This window comes from Nanorana parkeri, unplaced genomic scaffold, assembly GCF_000935625.1.
Source record: "Nanorana parkeri isolate BGI_ZX_2015 unplaced genomic scaffold, ASM93562v1 scaffold411, whole genome shotgun sequence".
In the NCBI taxonomy this organism is placed as follows: Eukaryota; Metazoa; Chordata; class Amphibia; order Anura; family Dicroglossidae; genus Nanorana; species Nanorana parkeri.
In genome coordinates, this window is record NW_017306679.1 from 89,626 (window position 1) to 117,612 (window position 27,987).

The following is a 27,987-nucleotide window of genomic DNA, read 5'->3' on the forward strand; positions in this document are numbered from 1 at the left end:
CAGATGTTAAGGGTACCCATCTTCCTCAGCAGAAGAAGCAGACAGCAAATCTATCTCCAAAAATCCTCAGACTAGCTTTCCTCTGCATGAAGGTGCACCCCCACTTTACAAAGTGGGGATTGTCTGTTGATCTTTGAATATACAGTATATGTGATATAGTTGTAGCCCTAAGACACCACCTTAGGCACCCATGTATCTGAAATGCAAGCTGTTCAAACTAATTTTATGCCCTCCTTGTTTTCTTACTTCCAACCTACGTGTGTCTCTGCAGAGATTAACATATTTTGATTGGGCTCTCTCAGGTCTTCTGGAATGAGGTGTCTTTGGAAACATTCCCCTGCAGGAACTGGGACATAGGTTTTATTCCAACCTGTTTACTGTTCCAAATCCAAAAGGCATATTTGCCCCTTCTTGGATCTCAGGGCACTAAATGCAGGGCCATATTCATATTCAGGGCCAACAATTGCGGCTGGAATCCACCTGTCATTTCCTCCCTCCACCAAGTAGAGTTTCTAGCTTCAAATGATGAAAATAGGTTTAAAAAGTAGTGGTTTGATACACAGTGCTTTAGCAAACCTAAATGTCATCCAGTTTTGTAAGTTGCAATATAGTTTTGTTTTTGGGGTTTAGATGCACTTTCTGTCAGGGCTGCTTTACAATGTCCTACAGCTACCATTTAAATTCTAATTATCATTCATCAACTGTCTTTTAATGGTGCAGGTTGAATCTGATTGCTTCTGTGTTGCCCCACAGACACCAATCTTATACTAAATAAACATGTGATTTATAAAATGTTCCCAGGGAAAGACAGGCTGACATGAAAATATAATCATTAAAACGTTTTATTTACAATTTCACAGCAAAAAGAGCCAGTAATTTGATGAACTGCCCCAGAGCAAGGCTCAGGTTTTCTGGAGGCAAGAAACTGAACATTCAGACATGAATGAGTCTGACAATATTAGATTACAAAGGTGGCAAATAGTCTTTTTTTTTCCTGTCAGTGGCATCAGATCTTTACTACAAATGTCTTCTTTTACAAGGAAAACTTCTGTCACTGTTTAATGTCATGCTACATTAGCTGTTTCTTTTTCATTTGGTTAGTCCGCCAAAGGTTACTAGCTGCTGCTCATCCGACTCCTAAAAGGGGAATCAGAACACATGTGCAATAAAACTTTTTATAGATCCCATTACATACATATACAATGTCTGTAGTTTATGACTTATAAATTCTAACTTGCATACAGAATAGAGCAAATCGGCATAAAATATTTTAGGAGCAGGGGAAAAAACCCCCCAAAGGAAACCAATTTTGTTTGTGTGTGTGTGTGTATAATAATACATTATATATATATATATAAAGCCACTTCTTGTAACAAAATATGCCATATAACCAAGCAGATATTTTACTTAGTCTCTGAGAGAACACAGTGTTATTTCCCCCATGTTATCATATAGGTCAGGGGTAGCCAAACTCTGGTCCTCCAGCTGTGGTGACACTACAAATCCCAAGGTTGTTTCCTAAATCACGGGTTGAGTTCTCCCTCTGAACCCTTGGTCCTGTCTCTTCCACTGTACAGCCTTTCCAACCAGCTCATACAAGATAGTGCTTCTGTATTCCCACCTGTCTGTTTTGATGCAGCAGCAAAACTCATATATTTTGTTACATGAAGATCCTGTACAAGCAGAAATCTCATTCTTTTCTATGTTCACATATGTGCTGTAGGTTAGTGTGGTAGGGATACTATATGGACCCATTCATATCAAGGAATGAGCGTTATCAAATACACTGCAACACATGCAGAAGTGTGAATTCATGAACAAGAACACACATCGCATGCTACAGGGAGAACGTTCTACACACTATTGGCCTGATATGGCACACTTTACATAGCCAAACAAAAACAGTAGAGGTTCCTATCTTTTGTTTTTCCTCAACACTTTTTTCCCAAATAACCACATTTTCATTTTACTGAATTTGGCTCTGTGTATGCTTTGTCTAAAGCACCCCCAAAGCTGCATGTAAAACTTTATCAAAGGGTGTTTAGAAAGTCTTTAAATATTCCCTTGTGCTTGTACAAAGGTCCCTTCCCCACTTTAGGGTGCCCATAGACTTGCCAAGACAGTCACTAATGTTCCATGACTGAACATTCATGTTTTATTTTTATGGAGAGTGGGTGTGTGTAGGTGTGTAAAAGACAAAGGGGTGTATTTGTAAAACGTTTGCAGAGTAATTCACACTGTGAACATCTTGTATTACATTTACACTAGTGATTCCCAGGTGTTCGGTTCAAATTCGAACACCAGAACGGCCAAAAGGTTCGAATACGAACTCGAACCAAATGCAAGTCAATGGAGGTCGAACTTTCAAAAATAATGTCCCTATAAGAGGGCTTATATGCAAGTTATTGTCCATAAAAGGTGTATGGGACAGGAATCAATGAAAACAACAAAATACCGTTTTGTAAGGAGCAGTGATTTTAACATCACTTAAAGGGTAAGAATAAAAAATAAAAATTCCTTCAAATATTGTGCCTGAGGGGTTCCCTTAACCTGCCTGTGAAGTGGCGGATCCGTAGGATGTATAGAACCTGCTGCAGCAAAACTGACATTTCTAAAGAACAAAAATACTTTTTTTTTTTGTGCAATTCCCCCTCCCAAACAATACCGGACCCTTTAGGAGGGACCAATTTTTTAAAGCGTAGGGTTCCCCCTAAAAGTCATAGCAGGCCCTTAAAGGAGAACTATGGGGTCAGGGCTTTCCCCCATAGTCCTCCTTAGGGTAATGGCAGGACATCTGGTAGGAGGTTAAGGAGGAACCTCACCCCCAAAAATTGAGGGTAAAAACGTGTGGTCCCCCCTAAAATTCCATACCAGACCCTTGATCCAAGCATAGGCCTGGCAGGGCCCCTGGAAAAGCACCTTGTCCCCGTGCTGATGGGGATAAGGGCCTCATCCCCACAACCCTGACCCGGTGGTTGTGGGTGTCTGTGGGCAAGGGGGCTTATTTGCTTCGGGTACCTCTTTAATTAAGGGGGCACCCAGATGCCGCCTTCTCCCATGTGAATGAGTAAGGGGTACTCCTAAAATAAAAATGAATAGCCCATTAAAAAAGATTTTTTTAAAACAGCACTTGCTGCATTATTCACCTTCAGTCCAGAGATTTTTTTTTTCTGTCACAGAGATGTCCTCAGTTTGGCCAGATCCTTCATCCCATTACCTCTGTCCTGGACCTACCCCAGCCTTTGACTGACAGAGGTGAGCTCACTGTGCTGCTTCTCCTTCCACTGTCCACTCTGCTTTCTTTACCAACCTTGTCAGCATATGAACTGAATGGCTCTTTGTGCTGCTTCTTCCTCTCACACTCTAACTCTGCTGTACAGGGTCAAATGTATATACATATACTGCTTGCATTTAAATAATGCATTTGATGATGTATTAGTGATTACAGAGCTGCAATAATCTGTGTTTTTTATATGTACTTGGAGTTCAGCAGTAAAATAAAAGTCTGCCTTAATACAAATGTTATTACATATCCAGTGTTTGGATATTGGCTGATTTAGGAAGGAGCTTTCAGACATTGTGACAAAATGGCAAGTGTCCCACTGCATGAGGCCCTGTAAGCATTCAGAAATTTAATAGGAGGGTCTTTAAATAGATGATCTCTTTCTTGCCATCAGCGTGTCATGGTTTCCTGCACTGCCTGCTAAGTACAACACGGGTCACATACAAAATGGTGTTCAGACACTGTGGAAATAGTGATTACACATGAATTTACACTGTATGACCTGTTTATACAAAGGTCAGAATTTGCATTATGTCCTTATTTTGTAGTAGAAAATAGAAAACCTTTTTTGTCAAGCAATTGTTTTTTTGCAGCTTGCTATAATGCACTCGGACAACTCATGCTTTACATTTTCCAGTTCACAAAAAGCATGGCTCATCTGATTTGGCAGCATGAACATTAAATGAGAAATTTACTGTTGTGTTAAAAACATGAAAAATCAGTCATCATAAACATAAAATCGCTTTGGAAACTTACAGAAAACGGATGATAAACTAATTCCCCTGCGGGCTCAGCTGGAATGGTGGCCTTTGCGGCACTTTCATACATGGGGTTGGCAATGTTTGATGATGGTGATGTGTCAAACTCCGACACTGACACAGAGGGTTTATCTTCTTCATACTGTATTAAGAATAAATCTTTGTTTAGTATTCACACATTGACAAAATACATCACCAGTCTTTTTAATTTATGCAGTTGAAGGAAACTTGTACTGGAATATGTAGATGGCTATCTCCTGAAAATGCCTGGCTCTGTTGCTTAACTGCTTGAAGACCAGGTGTTTAGATCCCCTACCTGGCCAGGCCATTTTTCAGTATTCAGCGCTGCGGTAATTTGACTGACATTTATTCCGTCACGCAACGCTGTACTGAAATGAATTTTATACCATTTTTTGGGGACAGATAGAGCTTTCTTTTGGTGGTATTTAATCACCACTGCGGGTTTTATTTTTTACTATATTCAGGAGAAATTACTGAAAATTTTGAGAAAAAAACGTTTTTTTTTTACATTAGGCTATAAAACAACTAATATTACCCACTTTTTTGGTAAAATATAAAAGATGGGGTCACGTCGGGTAAATAGACACCAAACATGTCAAGCGTAAAAATTGCGCGCACTCGCAAAATCGCAAAAAACTAGCATACCCAAAATTGGCCATAGGCGACGCTTTAAAAGCTTTTACCGCTCATCAGTTTAGTGTACGTGAAAAAAATCTAAGGGTTTAATGTCACTTTAAGTACTGAGTTTGTGATCTAGTTCAGTGATGGTCTTAAAGCCATTCGCTCAGTCAGGCAACTAGCATTCTTTTACATTTTTTTATTTTTGAAAAAGGAGATTCATTGATTCATTCAAGTTGTGCAAACAGGAAGTAGGACAGGAAGAGTAATCATAGTCTGCAAATGTTATCACACATTAACAGGGTTATTCACAGTAGGGTGAAGGGTTTGGAGAAGGCAGGAGAAGTGACCAATCTAGGACAACATAGCTGAACTGGAAAGTGAGCTGAGTTGGAGAATGATTTGAAATCAGCTATGTAGTCCTAGATTGTTCACTTCTCCTGCCTTCTCCAAACTCGTCACCCTTTTGTGAATAACCCTATACATTTCAGTAGTACACGTGTTTCCATATAAAACCTGCTCTATGACTGATTTCCTCCTTTATTTACTTTTAATTGTGTGGACAGATGACTAGCCAGCATGTGAAGCTGGATGAGAGAGGAGCTTATTTTTAGTGGCTCTATTGTGAATTTCTCCTCAATGTCATAGCCACAAAGTTTTAAAGTGATTTGACTGCTTGTTCAGAGTAATTACTGTAGTGTGCATGGTCTGGGCACAGGTTCATTTTAGAGTTCCATGATTAGCAGTATGCTTTTAGTATAAAGTCTATTTTGTTGATTACAAATCTATGCAAACCAACAATATCCATATAATGAATACAATATAATATGCTAGGGAAATAAATATGGCTAGGACATATTGTACACATGGATCAGGGTATCTTGCAATTATTAAATCTTATGCCTTTCATTTTGAATATCCATGGTGGGAAATATACCATCAGAGACCCCATTTTCAAGGAACTGTACATTTAAAAAATACTTATATTTTAAAGGGGCTGAGATACCAGAGACACAAAAACAAGCTTAGCATTCAATGCATGTTTCTCTCTTAAATTAATTGATTATCATATTCTATATATCATATCTTCCTATACTGTTAAATTTCCATTAGGTAAATGATAGTTTATGGACTGCAGCAGCTGGATTGCCTGTCTTTATGTCTCCAACACAGCACTCCACCTGTTGTTTGGTATCTTCAGCATACTTTTTCGGTTGAGCTCTATATTAGGTTGAATAGCAAATTATGAAGTCAATAGATCGATTAAAAGTTACAGCTTTTACACATCATTGTTGAACAATACCACACTGTGCTATTCTGGAGCATTGCGTTGACTGTCACATGTTCACATGAGTTGCCTTAAGCCAGCCCATGCAAATGAATGAGTTGCCCATGCATTAGCATTTTTTTAGATACAGTGCATTTAATGCATTGTGGTGTGCTTAAAAGTGTGTTGAGATGCCCTCCATTATCAATGGCAACCTAATGTGTGTGGCATTGCAGCAACACCCTGCACTGCAGAGGTTTGAATGGGCCCTAAGTGAAGTAACAATCCTCTTTGGACATTAAACAAGTTAGGATCCTCCTATTTTTAGAATAGAGAGGCATGGATTTCTACTTTGTGCCTAATGCTTAACCCCCTTTTTCTCTGGATAATGAAAATTTAAGAACACAAGCTGCACAATCTGTCATTTTGCTGAAAATCCCTAGTGCAGGTCTGTACGATCATTAGACTGTTAGCGTTTTTCAGGAGGTTTAAGGTGAACAGTTCAGTTTACTCTGGTAACCATTGCAGAATATTTTGGCTCTGAATAAACAGTAATAAAAATAGCAGATATATATATATATGTTTCTGTATTTAAACGACTCAGGCCTTGTCTGATGCCATTAAATGTGATTCAATGTCATATGTATTCATAAACTAATAATGATTTTCGAGGAATGTCCTATTTCAGTAGGATATCCTGTGGTGGTATTTACAGTACTGAAGTCACAGGTTCAGTAAGCTGTGTGACTCGGGTCACAAGGATCTGTGTGAGTGACTGGCTTCATCCCTGCCAGTAAACAACGCGGACACCTCATTTTTACATTCCTCTGCTGGCATTGGCATTTTATAGTACCACACTATCTTTATTTACCACATTCTGACATTTACAAGAGACATCACAGTGTGCTGTTTTCATGAAATGTCCTGAGCTTGGACGTTATTAATGGTATGTACAAAACAAAATGGTATTCTAGATATATCTTTGTAATTGTTACCTCGTGAAACTGTTGGAACTGGAAATCCTTTCTGCTGTATTTCTTATAGGCGTATACGGCTAATGCCAGTGAAGCAATGATGACGACGATGCCGAAAAATATGCCTGCTCCGTGGCCAGCATGTAGGACCTAGTCACATAGAGACATTGCTGAGTAAGACTAAACTGTATTTATTAGTATTAAGACAATAGGAGATTTACCACAATTCATAAGGCAGGGGAAGAGTTCTCGATGTACATAGGTGCCTTTAAGGGTGCCAATAACAAATGTTCTTGTTGTCGATGGCAACCAATGAGGTACCTTTTTCTTTTCAAATATATGCCGCAGAGAATATAGTTGGAGGCCTAATGGTTGCTACAGACATCAAAAACGTGTTATAACATTATAACACATATTGTTTTCCACATGGAAGCTCCATCGCACCTTCTTTATCATTGTATTTCCTTCTAAGAAGTGGAATTATTGTTCCCATAGCCACCGATCAGATTTAGACTTCTAAGACACATCTGACACTGATTGGTGGTGCTAAATGTTATTAATGTATGGCAGTAGAAAGGCATCATGGCACACTCACAAACCAGCATGTAAAACAACTTGTCTCACCACTAAGGATAACAACAGAGGTTTGGATACACGTCTTCTACAGAGAATGTGAAAGCCGCACAGCCGCGCCAAGGCACCTCTTATAGTGCGGTCCTAACTCTAAACTATGAGAGTCTCCATCTTGGAGCACATGGGGGCAGAGGTTTTGCTTGACCGATTTGGTGCAGCGACGCATGGGGTTTCTCAGCTGCCATTGGGATGTGCGGGATCCCTTGTGTGTTTCTGTGCTTTTAAGGAGGCTGGGCTTCCTCCTGACAAACCTGCACCCAATTTGAAATCTTCTGCCCCCATGTGCTCCAAGATGGAGACTCTCATAGTTTAGAGTTAGGACCGCACTATAAGAGGTGCCTTGGCGCGGCAGTGCGGCTTTCACATCCTCTGCAGAAGACGTGTATCCAAACCTCTGTTATTAACCTTACTGGTGAGACATGTTGTTTTACATGCTGGTTTGTGAGTGTGAAATGATACCTTTCTACTGTTTTACTGTTTAAAGCCCATTTCGTGTGCACCTTACTGTATAACTGGTGACAAATTGTTGAGTGCGTTTGTCGTTTGTTTTGCTTGATTAATGTATGGCACACATCACTATGACAGTATAAAGCCAACCTGTATTTCAGCTGAATTTACACACAGACACTTTTGATTTATTTTTTATTTATTCATGATTCATATTGTACTTACTAATTTCTGAGGAGGGGCTTTCAGTGGTTCCGATATCATGTGTATTATTCCATTTGAAGCAATGTAATCCCACTGTATTATACGCTTTCCACCTACATATCTTGTTTGGTCCTAAACCAATCAGAAAACATTAAGTATTAAGACCTTCTATATAAATCAAAGGCCTAACTTCTGCATTAGAAGTTTGTTTATTCCTTTTAAGATTGAACTTGATGGATGGTTTTTTAACTTGTCCTCAGACTGTGTAATATATTTAGTTGTCAACTTGGTGCAGAAAATCTATCAATAAGCGTAAATGCTAGATTTTGTTTTTAAAGCGGTTCTTTACCCATTTTACAAAAAAAAAAACATCACTATGCAGCTCTGCATGCTGATAGGAAATCATCTTTCATTCATTACTTAAACACAAATAATTCCTGGGAAGGTTAGATCAGCAGAGCATTGCTGGGAAATGTCATCTGTAATCTCATGAGATCTCAGAGAAAGGCTTTTCCCTCCCCTGGGATGATGTGCATGGTCACATGTCCTAGTTACATGTGCCAGAGTTCCAGGAAGTTAATGGAGATATAGTAACCTGCCCTTAGTTAAAATGGCCACAGTCAGAAGACTGGGAGATAAAAGAGAAATAAGGTATGCAAAAAAAATAAATGTAAAAAAATCTGCAATTATAAGAAGTATTTGTTTGTAGATTACCATTGCTAAATATTTCTAAAGGTGCCTTTGTTGTCACTTTAAAGGTAAGGGTAAAGCTCTTCTTTAAGATGTACCATTTTCATTAGGGATGCACCGATACTTGGCATTTTCATGAGAACTACCAGGGTTGCTGCAGTTCTAGCTGGGACCTGGCTCTGGCACTCCACCACTGTCCTGAAATCATTAGTCTGTATTGTTTTAGAAAAACTGTCACATGACAATAAACAAAAATGTATCAGTAGTGTGAGTACTTGGGCAAGTATCGGCACTTGTACTCGCACAACTGGTATCGGTGCATCCCTTTATTTATATTTATAAAAACAAAATCATACATGTGCTCCTTACAAATGACAGCTGCCTCCTAACTTTTCTCTAGTCTAGTCTTGGAGCTGGAAAATTATCGGTACTGTACTTGGTATCGATGCATCCCTAATTTTAATACAATGTTTTATACAAAAGTAGCATTTATATTTTAGTTAAAATTTAACAATATCGGCTACTTGCTAACAAAAATGTAAGGCATTTCTAAATAAACATGGCACTGATTCGGTTGCTAGTCATGGCAGTATCTGACAGCCTGTAGATTGTGTTGCTAGCAACCATTTATTTTATTTTTTTATTTCTGGTCACTGAACCGTCGCAGATCTCAATAAACAAAGAGTTGTGGAGCTCAGAAAAAAAGCCTTCAAAACATGAAAGGAGCAGGAATTACAGGCAGTCGAATCTGTACATAGTGAATCATCTAGTACACAGCTGATAAATTAGAATTTGTGTCATTTTTGCAGAAACTGGCTGTATTTTAAATGTATAAAGGGTAGCTACTAGAATCGATTAGATAGTCCTGCTTTACTCTTACAAATATCAATTCTAAAGCGAAGAGAGAAAGTCATAGCATTCACTGCTAGTAATTATGGCAAATATGGTCCATTAAAAATATAAGGTGAAGGTAGAAACAGATTACATTTTAGAAATGTCATTGTCTGTGTATTATAGAAACAGGTTTCCCTCACCTGAGAATCCGAGGGAGTGTCACCATACAAAATAAGAAGTTTGTGACCCAGCCTTGTCTGGAGTGATGTTCCATTACTTAGTTCCCCAAAATATAGTGTAGTGACATTTGAAAGGTGATATTCTATGTCACGTCCAGAGAGAGTCTATTAAATTAATGAAATAATAAATAATTAAGACAATACTACTATGCAGATGAAGAATATTAACCGTTGTATTCTGTCAAGTTAAAATGTACCCTACTATTTCTACAGATGCTTTGAGTGCACATGTTGAATACCTTCTAAATCCCCCACCACTGTGGGTCTAATACAGCTACCATACAAATTTTGACTGCCATGTTTACTGCCAGCCTGCAACAAAACCTTCCCCCATGTCTTTGGCGGCAGAATAGTTTTAGCATAACTTACATACATGGTCATTGTAAAGGTGTGGACTGCACCATTTGTGACTACTTCTATGTATGGTCAATGCATAATTTTATAAAAGATGTAGAGTCATCTCCATCAAGACCTCTATACCAATATGTAACAAAACAAAGAGTCACGGGTAGTATTACTCCAAACAACTCTTCATCAAGTGCTTACTTAACTCTGACACTGTAGACTGCTGCTTGGCAAACTCTGGTTCTCCAGCTGTGGTGAAAGTACGAATACCATCATGCATCTAGCCTCGGGCTGTCAGTCGTGCAAATCCCTAATGGGATTAGTAGTTCCAACACAGCTGGAGGGACAGAGTTTGCATAACCTTGCTGTAGATGATTTTAATGAAGAGACCAAAGTAGATTCTGTTCTACCGACCACTAGAGAAGGAACTCACAAAATATGCTTCAAAACTAAAATTACATTTGTCACCATAGTTTGTACACTGGGCCTACTCTGCACCCAATCCATGCACATAGCTTTGTAACTTCTCTTTTTGCTGCATAGAATTCAGTGCATTTATAAATAAATCTAGTTTAATAATGCAATTGTTCCAGCTCTAAGATCTACCCACTATCAAGGTCCTGTGTTCTGCTGATTACTGTTTACTGCATTTCATGTTATTCAACATGTTATAATCACCCCATGCTACTGGATCCATTGGATAAACAGAGTGCATTAGCAGCTGGCGTGTCTGTATTATAAACCTACAGAGGGCAGATCTCGTCCCTGGAATCATTAGAGTAATCAATTTTGATTGCAGACAGACATTCAAGTGTACCCAAAACCTTTTCTTTTGGGATTGAATAGGATGGGGAATAATTATAAACTTTTTTCCCCTATCTGTGTCCCTGTTGGAGAGATTCCATTCACTTAAAACATAACTGTAGGTAACCACTGCACTCCTTACTGAAAGATGGGTGCTGAAGCGACTGCAGATGGCGCCACAGTTTACAATGTATATCAGAAATGTCACCAGCAAACCAGTGGATAGTGTTCAAAAATAAAGCGTCCTTTATTTACACATATTTGTCACATCAAAAATAGCTATTGCAATTTTTGATGTGACAAATATGCGTGAATAAAAGATGCTTAATTTTTTAACACTATCCACTGGTGTGCTGATGATATTTCTGATATACATTTACTTAAAGGCCCCATACATATCTGTGCAGTGCATTAACATGCGTTATGGTGTTGCTGCAGCAATCAAAATGAACAGCACCACATTGCACTGTCTGCATGTTGCACTACTGTACATTGTGGTAATGTGCATATTGCTGCAATGCAAAAGCCAGGGTACATCCCAGAGACAATGGTAATACAGAGAGAACGTGAGAGAAATCTCCCTTACAAAGCCTCTAAAGCTAACCATTACACTATACATTCTGATAGTTGATTGTACAATCTGCTTTAGATCTACCATGTAGCGCAAGGGCCTACATGATCTGAAACAAACTGACCAAAGCTAGGAGGTCAAACAATCTTTGCAATCTAAAAGGGGATTGTACAAAGATCGTACAGTCAGAATGTATGGCCAGCCCTTTCCCACTGTTTTTATTGCTATATGTGTCCCAGTTAAAATGGAATCCCTCGGTGAACATCGTCACAAGGACAGGAAGTGAGGGAGTGCCGTTGCTGACAGTGATAACCTGATAAGTTTATCCCTTCTTTACTATGCATAAGAAAGAAAACCTGCTTTGCTTGAAGTTCTGGGTAAAGAAAATGTTAAAGCTGATTCCACATTGGTAAGTCGTCGTAAGATGCCCATTTACCACATTTTCATTGAAGCCATCATTGCTGGGGACAAAAAGGGTCGCTTGTATGGACAAGTCACTAATGTAGCTTACAAACTCTTTGCCTTTTGCTGATGAATTGGAATATTTGAAGATTTCCTGCAAGAAGAAATGAATGTCAAGCAATTATACTATCAATTTGTCTTATTCACCTAGGCACTGCTGCAATTAGGTATGCGGTGTCAAAATGTCAATTTCAATTCCTTATTATTAGCTCTGAGAGCTAAAATAAAATATTTATTACCCAATTTATAACCGTTTTATTAAATCATCCCCGACAATAATTGCTTTTATTCATTAACCCATGCTCTCTTTTGTATTCTTAGAAAGTTTATTTGTTTCTCAACCTACCAAAAGGAAGTACGAGAACTCGGGGAAAGACATGAGCATTTGGAGCAGGTTTCCGTTGCAGGTGTAGCCATCTCCCACATAGCCAGGCTTGCAGGTACACTGCACATCTGAAGAATAACAAAATGATATAGAGAGTGGCATAAAAGAAGATTCAGTTATAGATAGCTTGTTTGACAGCCTGCCTTCACACATATATGAGAATGTTGACTCACTGTTTAACAATCTGCAGCATAACAATGCTTAGCATTCTGACAATCCAGAATCCTACTTGCATCCAGGTTTATGTTTTTCTACTGTTCACAGGAAGAATTCTATAGAGGTCAAAGCAGCAGGTTCACTTCTAATAGTTCGTCCAAAAGCAGGAATACTGAACTTACCTTTACTCCCCTGCCACTCTGATTGCTGGAAACAAAGACGCATACCTGGTACATCCAGGTTGCTTGAGCCACATGTTCCTCGCATGTAACAGCACTGGCACTTAACGTTTGACCACTCTGGCATCCAATGCTGTCACACGAGGTGGTGAATAGAGTCCTCTGCCTTGTATAAGCTTCAAGTTGTGGCTTGGAACTTATAGAAGAATCACTCTCTTTACTCCTGGCAGCTAAACGGAGCAGCTGGGAAGTGAGCAGAAAGCAAGTATTAGCTGCTGTTGGGGGCGGCGTTAATTGAATCCTGCATGGGCAAAGCACCAGTTCACTTTAAGTGATCCAAGAACACATGTTTATATGACCACAGTAAACACATTAGATTGTAAGCTTTCATGTGACAGGGATAGATGTAAATGGTTCTTTTGTACTGTGCCAATATACTGTAAATCAAATGTGTGGGCACCATCCAAATGTAGAAAATAATAAATCTAAATGAAGGCCACTGGCAAAGTAGGTTTTAAAATGTAGCCTGTATTGTTTACCTAATGGTTAGATAGAGATCTAAAAAAAGTATGTGTCTTCTCTTTTCAACACATCCAGTTCCACAGAAAACATCCCATCAACGGGACCACATATTCACAGTAAAATATGGCAGGATGTGTAGACATATATATAGGTTGATATACCTTTATATCTGTAACAGAAAACATCCCATGTCTCAGACATGTTAACACGAACCCCATAGTCCACAATGCCAACATATCCAGAGCCACAGTTAGGATTAGGGAATGCCGTAGGATATCCCACTCTTGCTCCATCCAGCCACCCAGCAGCACACATATGGTAGTTAGCCTGTGACGAATGTAAAAAAAAACCGGAACAATAATGCACTTATTTTTCAAATATTGGCAAATCAGTGTGAGGCATGCTCAAGTTTCTTTAACTCTTTACATGCATGCCTTACATATAGTATGGGGGGTATTTCTCAAAACTGGAGCAGACAAAATCTGGAGCAGCTGTGCATGGCAACCAATCAACTTCTCTTTTCAGTTTGTTCAGTTAAGATTTAAAAATGAAAGAGAAGCTGATTGGTTGCCATCCACAGCTGCTCTAGTTTTGATCAATTCCCCTCTATGTATTTAAGAGTAATAAGACAAATTAGCATGATCTGCAGTACGTTCTAATAAAGTCACCTCCTGAGCATAGGCTAGTTGGTTATATGTGGCTAAAGTCCCATCTTCATCTTTGCAAGCTTGTGTAGCTTCACTGTAATTGTATTTGTATTGTCCTTTGGGTGAACGTAAGTGAAAAACTCCAACTTTTGTATCTGTAGGAGAAAAATATAATCAGAAAATACCTTGTGCTTTAAACCTAATCCATCTTGTTTGAAAAGTTGACTAAACTGTGCCATGTGACAAGTAGTATATTACAATGTTCTCAGCTTGTGTTGGAGATGCAGTAAAAACTTAGGGGGGAATTTATCAAAACTGGAGCAGACTGAAGAGAGAAGCTGGTTGCCATGGGCAATTGCTGCTGATTCTGTTTGCTCAGTTAAGATTTAAAAATAAAAGATAGAAGCTGATATATATTTGAAAATACACTCTACTTGTAAATAAAAAAACTAAAGAATGTTCACTGACATATATACAGATATTTACTGAGCTAATCTAATTTGTTTATAAAAACCATTAAAAACAAATCAGCAAAGTGTAGCAGGATGTAAAGTAGTAGCAGTAATGAGACTTCTGCCTGGGGAGTGAAAGCAAGAAACCAGTTCAATTGGCATTCATTATTTGGTCTTTGAGGGCAGGTAGGTCTTTTAATAGAAAAAGCCAATGATTTGCTGGTTTTCCCTGAAGGTCAGTCCCCAAGTCTTAACATTGTCCACATGACAAGCTATCAAAGGGAGCCAAGGGATCCCCTTTTTTCAGGAAAATGTATGTTGCGTCTCAACTAGATTTTTCCATTTTAACTACATTTTTGCTAAATACTGTTAATGTGCAAGTTGATCTAATTCATTTCATATAAACCAGGCAAGACACACTGTGGTTTTCTGGGGCTGCATGTAACCCTCTCATTCCTTCTTTGCACCTCACAGTCCTTTTAACCACTTCAGCTGGATGCAGTCTAAATGCAGACCGTTAGAATCCAGAGCCTTTCATACTGTATATGTTCCTATCCACAAGTAATCGCATCTTGGGTGATTGCATGCGAACAGCTGCAGGCAGACACGCACAGTCACAGCCTATCATAGATTTGTACAGGCTTCCTATCCACAGATGAAAGTAAACACAGCACACCCCAAAAATACGCTGATCTCAGTGATGTACAGACCTGCACGCCCAGGTAAATGAACCTGCATAGCGATGGAAATTAGTTTTTCTCTTTTTCCCCCTTGTAATCTTGCATGTCTTGTCTATGGGTGGCTATGTTCACTCCTCCATTGTATCTATAAAAGGGAGCCATCGTAGCCATGCAGGGTGGATTTCCACCCAGGCTGGATGTGAGCTGTTTTTCATTTCCATTACATGAAGAATGATGGTATTAGTAGTTTACAGAACAAAGATAAGATTGATTTGCTTTCATAGTAAGTGTCAAGGACACTGCATTGCTGACAAGATCAATAGGGATATTTTGTACTTGACAAAAAGGTTCTTGGCTTGAACAAACGTTAAAAAAATGAATGCAGCAGCACATCTAAGGACTGGTAAGCTGCAATATTCAATTTTTGTTTTTGGGTATAGTTATCATTTAATTCCACTCAATTTCGCCCGTCTCATTTAAGTTTGACATGCCTGCTATAAACTAATCAGGAAAAAACTAGTCAAGACGCTGTTGGTGGTAGTGAACATATATATGTAAGAACCAGCTGCTTTGACAACAAAATATGGAACTGCAAAAGATAAACAAATGCTAAGCGTAGAGCCAAAATTTTGGATGTAGCGTCCATAATACATTACTACGGTAATGCATCTTTAATGGGAACGAGTTTATCTAATCCTTACTCACCTAGAAAGTGTAAATCGCCACATAATGCATCCGTGCTGCATTGCCCATTATCCTGCATACATCGGTCAATGGGCAGTTGCTTCAGTGCACAGTTCACACCATCTCCAATGTATTGGTCCTTACATTCACATTTACATTTGTCCTGCGAAGACAGCAAATAGAATGCTTGTGAAGAGTACTAAATAAAAAACAACAATGCATGTGGGCTTGCACTGGTAGGAGCGGACACTTTTTGGTTGTATTTCGTACACGGGCCTTTGTGTGACATGCTCCTGATCCCTGCACTCTGCATTACACACTGCTGAGGCCTGCACTATATACACTATGTTGTATATTTCATACGCCTGACTACTGCACTCTGTACATCGAACTTAAAGTGATATTAAGCTAGTCCAAATGCTGATGAAATCAGTTACAATGAATGCTGCTCCTTGACGTTTAAAGGAGAACTATGAGGTGAGTGCTTTTCAGTCATCCTCATAGTTCTTGCCGACCTGTGACAATGAGACTGTCAGTAGATCGGGAAGTGAGCGAACACATACCGGCGTTCGCTCACTTCTCGATCCTGTCACGGCAGAGAGCCGTGACAGAGGAGGGACTGGATTCCCCCCTCCCCGCTCTGATCCTCCAGCGCTGACTGGCGAAACAGACGGGGGAGGGGGCGGGTACAGCTGGCTCTGCCTCTAGATAGGCAGAGCCAGCTGTCGCTCATGCAGCTGGGCGGATCCAGACATAAGTGTCGGGATCCGTTTCAGCTGCGGCGTCTCAGCTACAGCTGGCGGTATACTGAGCTTAGGGTGATGGGAGGATGCTAGTTTGTGTCCTCCCGTTACCCTTAGGAGAACTATGGGGAAAAGCCCTAAGCCCATAGTTCTCCTTTAAAAGTTTTAGTTTCCTGCAGAATCAGCTGATCCCTTGAGCACTGGTCCTGACTTCCTGTTTTAGAGTGGCTCCTTTCTCAAGCAGAGTGCTATGCAGTCACCCTTGTGTGTGCTAGTAAGCTGTGTGTGTACATTTCGTACTCCTGACTACTGCACTCTGTACATTGAGCTTAATATAACATATTCCTGGTGCCGGCACTTTGTGTGTTATGCAGTCCTGAGCCTTGCACTATATTGTAGATTTCATACTCATGACTACTGCGCTCTGCACAGTGAGCTTAATGTGGCATACTCCTGAACAATGCACAATATGTACATTATATACTACTGAAGTTTGTCTTTAAGGTAGGCTGCAGAAAAGTATATGTATTAGAATAGTTTAATTTATCATAAATGATTGTACTGAGGTTTGTCAGTGTCTGTGAGACTCTTGGTTGTGGAACAGTAATTAAAGCCTATTTTGTGGTTGAATAAACTGTAACAGTAAGAATGTGTGCTGTGTATGCATTGGGTAGGCTTAGGTTTTATAAACCATGCCCCTTTAAGCCCCTAACACTGTTAGCATTTTTTGGCAAGACCCAGCGTACGTCACGGTACGCTGTGTGCGCTGCTTCATTGCTAGGCATGATTTTTTTGAAAAGGGGGCAGGGGGTGTTATATATATTATTTGCAGTGGTTTAGGGCTTATCATGTTTATAAGTCCATGACTCTGCCATATAGAAATGTACTACATATAGAGACACTTTGGGGTTCATTTATATATACGCCAGGCAAAGCTTTTATAGATGAACTGTTTTAGTACTAACAATAAATTGTGTTACCTACCCAATTGTTTAAACTATGAATATATAGTATATTTATCAATGTCAAGTCAATTCAAAAGTGGCCCAAAAAAAGCCATACATAATCTATAGTGCTCAAATAAGTCATAAATATATATTTTAAAAAGGATATTTTTTATCCGTAAATAATTAGCCATTTACGTCAGATTCCTTTCAAAGGAACTCTGCCTTGCCATAACGGGGGCATACACTGAATTATACTGTATATTTAACACAGTAATGTTATGGACTATTAAAAAGCATAATTTTTTTAAGCTCCAGTTTCCGTCAATAAATTAAATGACAATAACAGACAATACCGGTCCAGTCATGGTGCAGATGGCATGTTCATGGCACCCGCCGTTCAGTCCATCAGCACATCGGTCAATGGGTATACAGACAGTTCCATCTCCACTGTATCCTTTCAGACAGCTGCAAGTCAGTTTCACACCACTTTGTGAGCACTTTGCATTCTTGTCACAGCCTCCATTATTTGTCTTACAAAGATTTACCACTAAAAGAAAAGGAAAATGTATATTATTATTAATAATAATAATGCCACGATGATCTGGTTTAAACTAAGTGACGACTTCATATTAGAACCCTTCTCACACTACTACCCATTACTACCCATCTATCTCTCTCATATAAATACACATACACACGGCAGATCTAGGAGGAGCCCAATGAGTAACAGTAATGGAGAGCTTCATGAATAATGTCAGAGAAAAAATTAATAGCTGTACAGAAAATAAGGTTGGGGGAAAATATATAGCTATACAGATATTAATCCTTAAAAAGTACCTGAGGTATTATCAGTTTTTGGATTTGCAAACCCTTTTAAATCATATCCTCTAATAATGTGTAGTAACGTGAGACCTCGAACAAAACAATATAGACATGTCTAAATATATGGCTGGTTACCTTTACATGTTCTTCCATCACCTTCATAAAAGTTCTTACATTCACAGGTTTTATCTTTCTTACACACAGCATCCTTTGAACATGGAGGTGTGCAGACAGGAGGCAAATCTATGGGTAATAGAGGAAAAGGATATACTAACAATGCCCAATACTGAAACAACTTCAAAAAAGCCTCAATGCATGAAGACAGACAAATATTTAAGAGTAACCTAATATCGTTTCACAGCGTTTCCCAGTCCATCCCCTGTTACAGGCACACTCCCCAGTTCCAGTGATGCCCTCGTCACACTGCCCATTCTCCATGCAGTCACAGCCTACAAGACATAAATGGTTGGCTTGGCTTAGTAAAACTCATTCATTAATGCATAATATACCTTGCACAATTTACATTGTTCACTTGTAGAAAGGGAATGAGGAGCACACAACACAGAGTGTTAACCTTGTTTTTACTGTATATAGAAACTTCTCTCGGGCATGCAGTGGCACACACATATTAAAAGCCATTTTGGTTACTGACAGATAAGTCAGGCTTGGTGACAAAATACGTCAAGAGAAATATATGAGCGCCTATTGCTGACCTCCATCTGAAAATGCTTGTTGCTTAGCTGTCATGCTTTACCCAGTGGCTTCAATGCCTTAAAGGATCAGTCCAAACCAAATATTTTAATCATAGGTGGATCCTGATGATCTAAGTTGTATACCTTAAAATAAACTAACAACAAGATTATCCTGCCAAAATTCCTGACTCCATTCCTGGCCAACTGGAATTTTGTGTATCCCATCCACCCTTCAGTGACACAGATCACTATGTTGTATTCTCCATAATGTGAAATAAGGGTAGAACCTGTAATAATGGTCACAAGAGGTGTGCAGAGCCAGGAACACACATGCAAAGCTTTGTTATAAGAAACTGCTGTGTGGTTTACCTCTTCAGCATCTACCTTTGACCGATTAAGGACCAAGGGGGTATAGAATTGCACCTTAAAGAAGAACTGCAGGACAATTATTTTATTAACCCTTGCAGTGGGGCTACCCCAGCACTGCAAGAGTTAACTGCTCGTTTTTGTCTAAGTTAAAAATAAATTATAATCCCCCGATCCTCCGAGCCTGCTAACCCCTGCTCCTATCCCTACTGCAATGTAGGACGACAGCAAGAGACTGCACAGTTACGTCTTAGCAAACATTTCAAGAAAGGTCAGCGATTTATTATCTTTGCAATGAGGAGACTATTCAGTGAGGCTCAAACATAAATAAATGATAGCAGGGGAATTCTACACAGCGTCATTTTAGTGACTGCTCTGAGTCTGCCTGGGGCTGCTAATATCACATCCAAGACGGTAATGCTTAGCAGCAGTATCAGCCCTGTTCAATATCATATTGTCATCTGACATTAAAGAAAGAATAAATGCATGAAACTAGGTAATTTGACATATAGTTCTAAGGCGAAGATTGTTGATATTTATAGTATGGGGACAGGGTCTCTTTAATCTAAAAAGCCCAGACCATGGAGGGAATGCATCTTCAAGCTTCTTTTAGAGGGTAATGAGTGATTCTGTATATAAATTAGAAAAGCATTTCCTGCTAATATAAATTACTTCTATTAAATAAGTAACCAGTCATTGATAACGCCATTATTTTGGTCACAACCTTTATACAGAAATCTTTGAGGACCAAAGCAGTGTGAATTGATATTTATGTTTGTTCTCACTTCAGAGATCCAACATCTTGTGCAAATAAAAATAAAAGCATAAACCTACGTTTACAGTCCAGTCCAAATCTCCCTGGCATGCATAGCTCACAAGCCGTTCCATTGAATTCAGGGCTGCATCTGCATTCACCGGTGCCAGTGTATCCTTCATCACATGTCCCATGTTTGTTACATGGAGTCTCAGGGCTCCCAGGACAGGCTGGCAGAATAAAAACATGAAATTACCTTAAAGCTTACTGAGAGACAAAAGAGATACAAATGTGTATAACCACATTTAATATTACCTTAAAGGAAAAGTATAGTGCATTTTCAGTACACTTATTACAATATTTACATTAAAGTGAACCCATGCTTTGCCCATACAAAGAAACAGGTTCAATTTGACTTCGCTTTCCCCAGCAGCATATAATTACCTTCCTTGTGCTCATTTGCTGCTCCATAAGTCATTGGAAATGAAGGGTTAGCCCTGCATAAGCATAAATGTGCTGGCGTTATGGCTTACACAGGGCTTTGGATGACTGTTGTGATAGTGTTGATTGGCCCATATGGAGTGAGTCACATGCTCCTCCATACACATACACTGGGTATTTCTTTTGGGGCCCAGTGCTGAACAAATGGATTGGGGAGTGAAGGAAAGGTAAGCATATGCTGGGGGTATATGAGGCATCAAACCTGTTGAGTTGTCCAGAATGGGACAAGCACAGGTTTGCTTTTTAATTTAATTTTACATTTTTTATGTAATTGTCATGTTTTTTTACATGCCTGCTGTTCAATGTTTTGTTATAGAATTAAATGTAGAGCTTTGTTGATTAGCCAATAGAATGAGCTCTGTATTCCACTTCAGTCACAATGATCAATGTATCGCACTAAAAGCAAGCCCTATCAGTCCTGAAAACATTAATGTACTCAAGCTCAAGTAGGTAGGCTACAGCATAGGAACCAATGTCAGACGAAGAGACAAATCTGTCAAGACATTGTTAAAGGAGGTGTCCTTGTTAAGTTATTTGTGACATCTCTGGACAGATCCTGCTCAATGTGGATTACCAAAACTGTATAATCTCTAGCTACAATCTCTATCTCATGCTTGCCTTGCTGTTATATTATTTCTCATATTTTAACATCTACGAAAGAAAATCAGCATGTAAAAAAGCCAATGCATAAATGGATGGGTATCTGGTTTTACACTGAAATATTCCTGTGTTTACTGGAAAGCTTGTGAAGAATTGTATTCACTGACTAGTTAGAGATGCCAGTGGTGAGTATTTATAATTAGCAGTACATGGGGACACCATTAAATATGACCCAGCTTCTACTCATTGACCAGAAAGAAATGTGAATGGCTGGAATTAATGTCAACACATACCTTGGCAATCTCTTCCATAGTATCCTTTGCAGCATTTGGACATCGAGAGAACCATGTAACATTCCTGACGACAGCCCTGAATACTGTGCCTAGAGCTTAGCTCATACTGACATTTGGTTTTCCCACCCTGTACAATAGATATTAAATACAAGTTATATACTTGGCTTTATCAGTAACATATATTGCATATACACTTTAAAGACTGGTAAGAAGATGTGTTACAGTTTATTCTTTGACCAGGGCCATGTCTATCTTCACAGCATGTCAGTGGCATACCTAGGGTGGTGGGGAGGGGAGAGGTGTTGTCAGCCCTGGATATGGCCAGCTGTGGCATGTTGTACAGCTGTAGGCACAGCCAGGTGGCAGCTGCCCCCTAACATTACTGCTGTGCCAGGATCCCTGCAAAGCTGTGGGTAGTGTTGCCCACGGTTCTACAGGTGCACCTGCATAGCGGTAATGTGCTGCACTGCACCTGAGGTAGAGGTGAGGGAAGCTCATTCAGGCTGGTCCATGGGGCTCTTATGTGTCCTATGAAACAAAGCTGTGGGGAAGCCTGGGAGGCACTGTTCTAAATCTGCTCTGAGGTCTGCTAAGTTTCTTTGTGTAGGGAGAGATTTTTGCCATGGGGAGATTTTTGATGGTGAGAAGAAGTTGATTTTTTTTTCTGGGAGGTAGAGAGGGAGATTTTTGCTGGAGGTATGAATTGTTGCTTGGGGTAGGAGGTTCTCCGAATTGGTGCTGGGAGAGTTCCTGTATATTGGCATGATTGCTGGTTTGTTGCTACAATATGTGGGCAACAAATGGGCAATCATTCAAATAAGCGGGCAGCAAAAAGTCAGTTGCTATTATATTGTCACAATTGGCTATGTGTTTTTGCAATTCTGATACTTTACACATATAACATTTATGGTTGCTTTACCTTGGGCTTGCTTCCCGATGGGCACTTTGGAACGTTAAAACACATACCACACTCACCCTGTTAAATATACAGACAGAAGTGTTACACAAAATATAAGGAGACAAAAAAGAATGATAAGGAGGAGAATGTTAAAGCAGAACTCCAGTTAAAACTTTCTCAATAGAGTAGAGAAGTGTTAGAGCCTCTGTTATATTTTGTTGCTGTGATTGTGGCATTTGGGGAGATTTTCTACCACTTCCTTTCCACAGGACAGAATGTAAACAAACTCCTTAGTAAGTGGAGACAGCAAGAAATACCTGAGGTGCTAACCCTTTCATAGGCATCTAATAAAAGTGCTTTAATTGGTCGCTCAATCCGTACTGGAGAGATTCTTCAAATTTTCTGTTATGGGGACTCAATGTAGACACAGCAATACAAAATGACAGATGATCTGACCCTTCCCCTCAAAATCAAATTCTACTTAATAATGTGCACTATTGCAGATTATTACAACAGTAAAGTGAAACTTACGGACATCTGCATAGTAACTAAGCTGTCACACCGTCCACCCAAACTAAGAGGTGTAAGGAGGCAGTTTATGCCGTAAGCTATTCCTCCATCAAAATAAAGCTGTCGCTGGACGATCTTGCACTGTCTGTTGTCCAGGAAAATGTCCCCCTGAATAAATGAAAATATCTGGTCAGATATGTATATATTTCAGTGACTATGAAACTAATAATCATTGTTCCACTGCTGTGCTTATCAATGTCTGTAAAATAAGGTCTTAAAATATTTTAAAATACATGCATTTTAACATTAGCATAACAATCATTTTAAAGGGAACCTCAAGCTTTTTTATGTCTTACCATCTTTTAAAACAAAATGAAAAAAATGGCGTGGGGTTCTCCTTAAAATTCCAGCCAGGCCCGTATTCAGGCATGCAGCCTAGGTGGACAGGAATGGGAAGGCAGTGAGCATACAGCCCACCCCCCTTCCTTTACTATATATCAGGCCACATGCCTTTTGAAGTTGCAAGGGATGGGGTGCCCAAGCCAACCGCTTATATGCACGGCTATAAGGAATTTGGTAAATTCAGGGCACAGAATAAAGGTTGGCAGGGCATTTTCACATGTGAGCTACTTACAGTGGTAGAGTCCTTGTCTCCACATTTCACAGTAAGGTCAGAACCTTGAAGTGTCTTTATTGATTCTTTATTCAGGAGGCTATTGGTTGTAACCTGTGTCAATTGATAAACAAATATTAAACATCAATAGAAGTGTCAACACATACAACAGAAATATTTTGAATACATGGATTCAGTTGAAGGAAGGGAGCCTTTCCATCCTAATGTATCGCAGATAGTTCCTCACGGGAAATAAAAAAAAATATAAAATATATATATACACACTGTGTATGTACATGTACATACATATATGTATGTATGTACATACACACACTTGTAGAAAGACAGGTGAAACCTCGATGGGAGACGTTCTTCAAGAAGTCCCCTGTGTGCATCCTGTCAAGCTATAGGGCCTCTCGTGGCCCCACAGACTTATATTAAAGTGGTTCTCAAATTGGTAAAACTTTAAGCTTATATTTTTATTAATACAAAGAAAATGTTTCTGAGCCTGTTTGACTGACAAGCTTAGCAGGCCACATCTTGACTGAGCAGGCATCTCTCCACACACTTGGCTGCAAAAGTAGCTTGTTGACAACAGATCAAGTGCACTTAAAGTGTATGTAAACCCTAATGATGAACTTCTCTTATTTGTTTCTTTTTGGTCTGTTAACTATATAATTGAAAGTGTTTTGTTATAACAGTTTGAAATGTGCAAAACATACCTGTTGATCCTTTGAGAAATACAGTGCGTTGATAACTTCCTATGCTCTGCTATCTCTACTGTTAACATCATTGTTCTTTGCTCTCTGTGGACTAGAGAACACCTCTCACCTATGATACGCTGATGAGGAGGTGTTATGTAGTCCTACCTCTGATCAGAAATTGTACTGTACAAAGCCCTTTGAAAGCTAGTTATACATCTATTAGTACTATTGTTGCCATTTCTGTTTAGCATGTAGTCCTAACAAACTTCCTGCTCTAGAGTGACAATGCTGCTCTTCCATAAGGTGCTTTGCACTGGAAAGACAAGTCATGTTCCCTCTTAATGCAGACGTGAATAAGTGCTAAAACACACTTTGACATTCTCTATAGATTAAACGAAAAATATCTGTGCCTTACCCTGGCATCTCTAACAATGTGATACTTCAAATATTGTGCCAGCTTATCTTTGTTTTGATTATTGTAAAGGAAATCACTTTGCTCCTGGGGTAGGCTTTTTAATGCCTCATCTGTTGGCAGGAACAATGTTACTGGTTGATGGACAGGATCATCAATAAGTTTAATTAGCTCATTGTCCTGAAAAACATAGAACAACAATAAAAACATGTAATTACATTATATTCCATGCAGGCAAATAAAACAAATAAAAGACGGAATGTGAAATCAATCCACATATGAGAAATAGACCTCTATTTTCCATATGTCAACTATATTTAGTAAACGTTTACATATATTTATGGTCTGGCTTTATTTGAACTAAAAGACGTTGAGCAATAATTTCAAAGCATTATTGCAATACTTGACATCATTGTCTCCACAGGAATGATTTATAGTTGGTCTTCAGCCTTATTGAATAGTACAATGCAAGGAGCAAAGCAATAATGGCACTATGGTATCATGGCAGCCAGAAAGAATCCATCATGTACTGGTCTGACTTTGGTAAAGTGAATCCTTATTGGTTGCTATGAGTTACTGGACTTTCCAGATAGCATTTTGCATTGTAGACTGTAAATAACCACCATGTCCTGTAAACCACTATGTCATCATGAAATACGTGTATAAAACCCAGGGCTGATCTGTATCTATATTGACAAGAATGCAGTTCTATAATAATCTCTTTTGTTTATCGTTAAAGTGGAGCTTTTCGGGCTGCAGCCTGAAATTGTTTTTCTGTTAGGTAATCTTTTACAGCTCTTTCAGCCCCTTAGGTCATTAAGCTGGTTTACTGGAGGAGCTGCTGGTTATAACCAGCCTTCTCCAATCCAGTGTAGCAATACAACACAAGATACAATAAACAGAACCAGCAGCATAATTTCTGTGCTACTTACAAAAATCTAAATTTTTCATATTTGTTTTAAATTAAATAGTATACTCATTAATAACAATATGGAAAACATATATTTTACACTCTAGTAAAGCAAAAGTAAAAAGAAACTGCTACAGTACTGAAACTGAAACAGTACAGTTGAATTTAGAGTGCATTTAATGAAACAAAATAGATTAAAGTAACAATTTCCTAGAAGAATTTCAAAAACGGTGCGAGATTCATCATCTCTTTATGGAACAATTTAGAGGGGCCCCCTGCTTTATTTCAACCCTTTGTTACAGGTCAGCACAACAATACCACATTTCACCTTACAAAATAGACTTTAAAATATCCATAAATATATGGTGATCATTGGCCAATCCAGTCAATTTCAGCTGGAATGGGAAACAATTGTTATTTTTATGGGAACCAACAGACAACCACATCTGTTCGTGAGAGACCAGTTGATAGGCCAGTTTGGAGTTTTTCACCTATGACTATTGTTTCCCCTCAGATATTGTGTGTGAAAGTGTGTGCACTTTCAAATGATAAAAGAGCATACATTCAAACACTGATTATAATAAGAATAATTCTTAAAGTCCAAACACCATCTTCTCCATGTGGCAAGAGATCCAGTACCAACTTCCTTGCACTTCTGAAATGTCATGTGACTAAATGCTTAGAGTATCAAAGGAAGCTGATGCTGGAAGACGTGAAACATTTTTAGCTCCCTGTCTAACACACTGGTCCACACTGGACTTGAAATCAATATGAAGATCAGGAGATCTGTCTTTACTTTGACTTTCTAGTACTAGATGCTTGTTCTAAGTCCATGGCTCAAATTATTGAAGCTAGAGACAGCCATGCAATTAGCATTTCCAGAAGAAGGCCAGCAGTAACAGTCACTGTATTTCTTTCAGTGCAGATTTCCTTTTAGAAACATGTTACAGCTGTGACAGTGCTGAGCCTGTTTACAGTAAAATAAGGTCTAAAGGACACCCAGGTTCTCACCCCGCCAGGTTGAGAAGCTCCGGAAGACATATTACAGATGGATAAAACTGGCTTTTCCGTTTTCTCCAGCAGTGATAAAACCTGGTCATGGTTCAGAAACCCGGAGGCTTTAGAGAGGCTTTAGATAGACTTGGGTGGGATGAAGCCTCCAATCATGGGTCCATGTTTTAGTAGAGACCAGCACCTGTTGATTGTGCAGCTATGCACATCCCTTAAGGTAAAGGTACTGGTGATTGTTCAAGGCTCCACCTGGGAGACAGGGGAGGTCTCTGACTCCTGAGTGGAGCCCTCCTTACTCCTGGGCAGAGTGGAGTCCAGTGCAGCAGGGAGCTGCAAGATGCATGCCAAGCGTGTAGGTTAGCGCTAGGGATGTACCGATCCCGTTTTTTTGGTATCGAGTACGAGTATCGATATTTTTTTTTAACTCGCCAATATCAAATACCAATACCGGAAGTCCCATTAAGGAAACTGGGCGGCGTGTAATGACATGCCACCCAGCTTCCTGACTAGCCGGGAAGCCGGGCTGCGTGTAATGACTTTCCTGCCGGCTTCCTGATTAGCCGGCTCCATGCTTCCTCGTCATTTGGTGATGAGAAAGCATGGAGCCGGCTTTCTGGCTAATCAGGAAGCCGGGGGCGGGTAATGACTCGCCACCCGGCTTCCTGACCAATCAGGAAGCCGGGCAGCAAGTCATTACACGCCGTCTGGCTTCCTGATTGGGCGGGAAGCCTGATCCATGCTTCCTGGTGATGAGGGAGCATGGAACCAGCTTCCCGGTCAATCAGGACGCTTCCGGTATTGGGATAAGTATCGTATTCGCTCAAATACTCAGTTTCGGTACCGAAACTAGTATCGCTATTGGTGCATCCCTAGTTAGCACAGTGTGAGACTGTTTGGAGGACATAAATAAGGGTCTGGGGATTAAGGCCAGAAAAACGGTGCTGCAAGAGAGGCTGAATTTAGGTTTATTTTTGTCAAGAGAAATTTTGAATATCCCAGGCGATGGCAATTGTGTTAGTATTTGTAAACCTTCTTTTAATAAAAGTGGGCATATATTTAAGCATGTGGATGCATCCTTAATGCACTATTTGAAGCGAAACGTCACACAATCAAAACGCTTTGGTGTGGCACTTTTTTCCAAAATAGGTGACTGAATCTATAATTCTGTATTCAAATGACAGTCTGCTCACAGGGATTTGTTATAAGTGTTATCACCTATTTATAAAACAGTAGTGAACATAGTCTCACAAGGAAGACAGATTAATGTGTATCATTAGTCAAAACTTTTTTTTTCAAGTTTTGGATAGAATAGTGAAGCAGTAAGACCTCTTAATGTTGTTCTGGACATCTTTGTGG

At 39.4% G+C, this 27,987-nt stretch overlaps 1 protein-coding gene across 1 annotated transcript in view; it reads right to left on the reverse strand.

Moving 5' to 3' along the window:
* Positions 1-1,055: 1,055 nt before the first annotated feature.
* The window catches only part of STAB2 (stabilin 2), a 114,693-nt gene continuing 87,761 nt past the window's right edge, over positions 1,056-27,987 (reverse strand). Inside the window, exons 51-69 of the mRNA XM_018559668.1 lie at positions 24,714-24,890; positions 23,616-23,708; positions 23,003-23,149; positions 22,493-22,549; positions 21,574-21,700; positions 20,260-20,409; positions 18,712-18,816; positions 18,503-18,610; positions 17,899-18,092; positions 15,877-16,018; positions 14,061-14,194; positions 13,554-13,719; positions 12,497-12,603; positions 12,125-12,244; positions 9,930-10,073; positions 8,227-8,337; positions 6,943-7,071; positions 4,040-4,183; positions 1,056-1,137 (exon numbers count right to left, since the gene is read on the reverse strand). Coding sequence (XP_018415170.1) covers positions 1,090-1,137; positions 4,040-4,183; positions 6,943-7,071; positions 8,227-8,337; positions 9,930-10,073; positions 12,125-12,244; positions 12,497-12,603; positions 13,554-13,719; positions 14,061-14,194; positions 15,877-16,018; positions 17,899-18,092; positions 18,503-18,610; positions 18,712-18,816; positions 20,260-20,409; positions 21,574-21,700; positions 22,493-22,549; positions 23,003-23,149; positions 23,616-23,708; positions 24,714-24,890 — 2,403 coding nt within the window. The 3' untranslated portion in view covers positions 1,056-1,089. The remainder of the gene's footprint in view (positions 1,138-4,039; positions 4,184-6,942; positions 7,072-8,226; positions 8,338-9,929; positions 10,074-12,124; positions 12,245-12,496; positions 12,604-13,553; positions 13,720-14,060; positions 14,195-15,876; positions 16,019-17,898; positions 18,093-18,502; positions 18,611-18,711; positions 18,817-20,259; positions 20,410-21,573; positions 21,701-22,492; positions 22,550-23,002; positions 23,150-23,615; positions 23,709-24,713; positions 24,891-27,987) is intronic.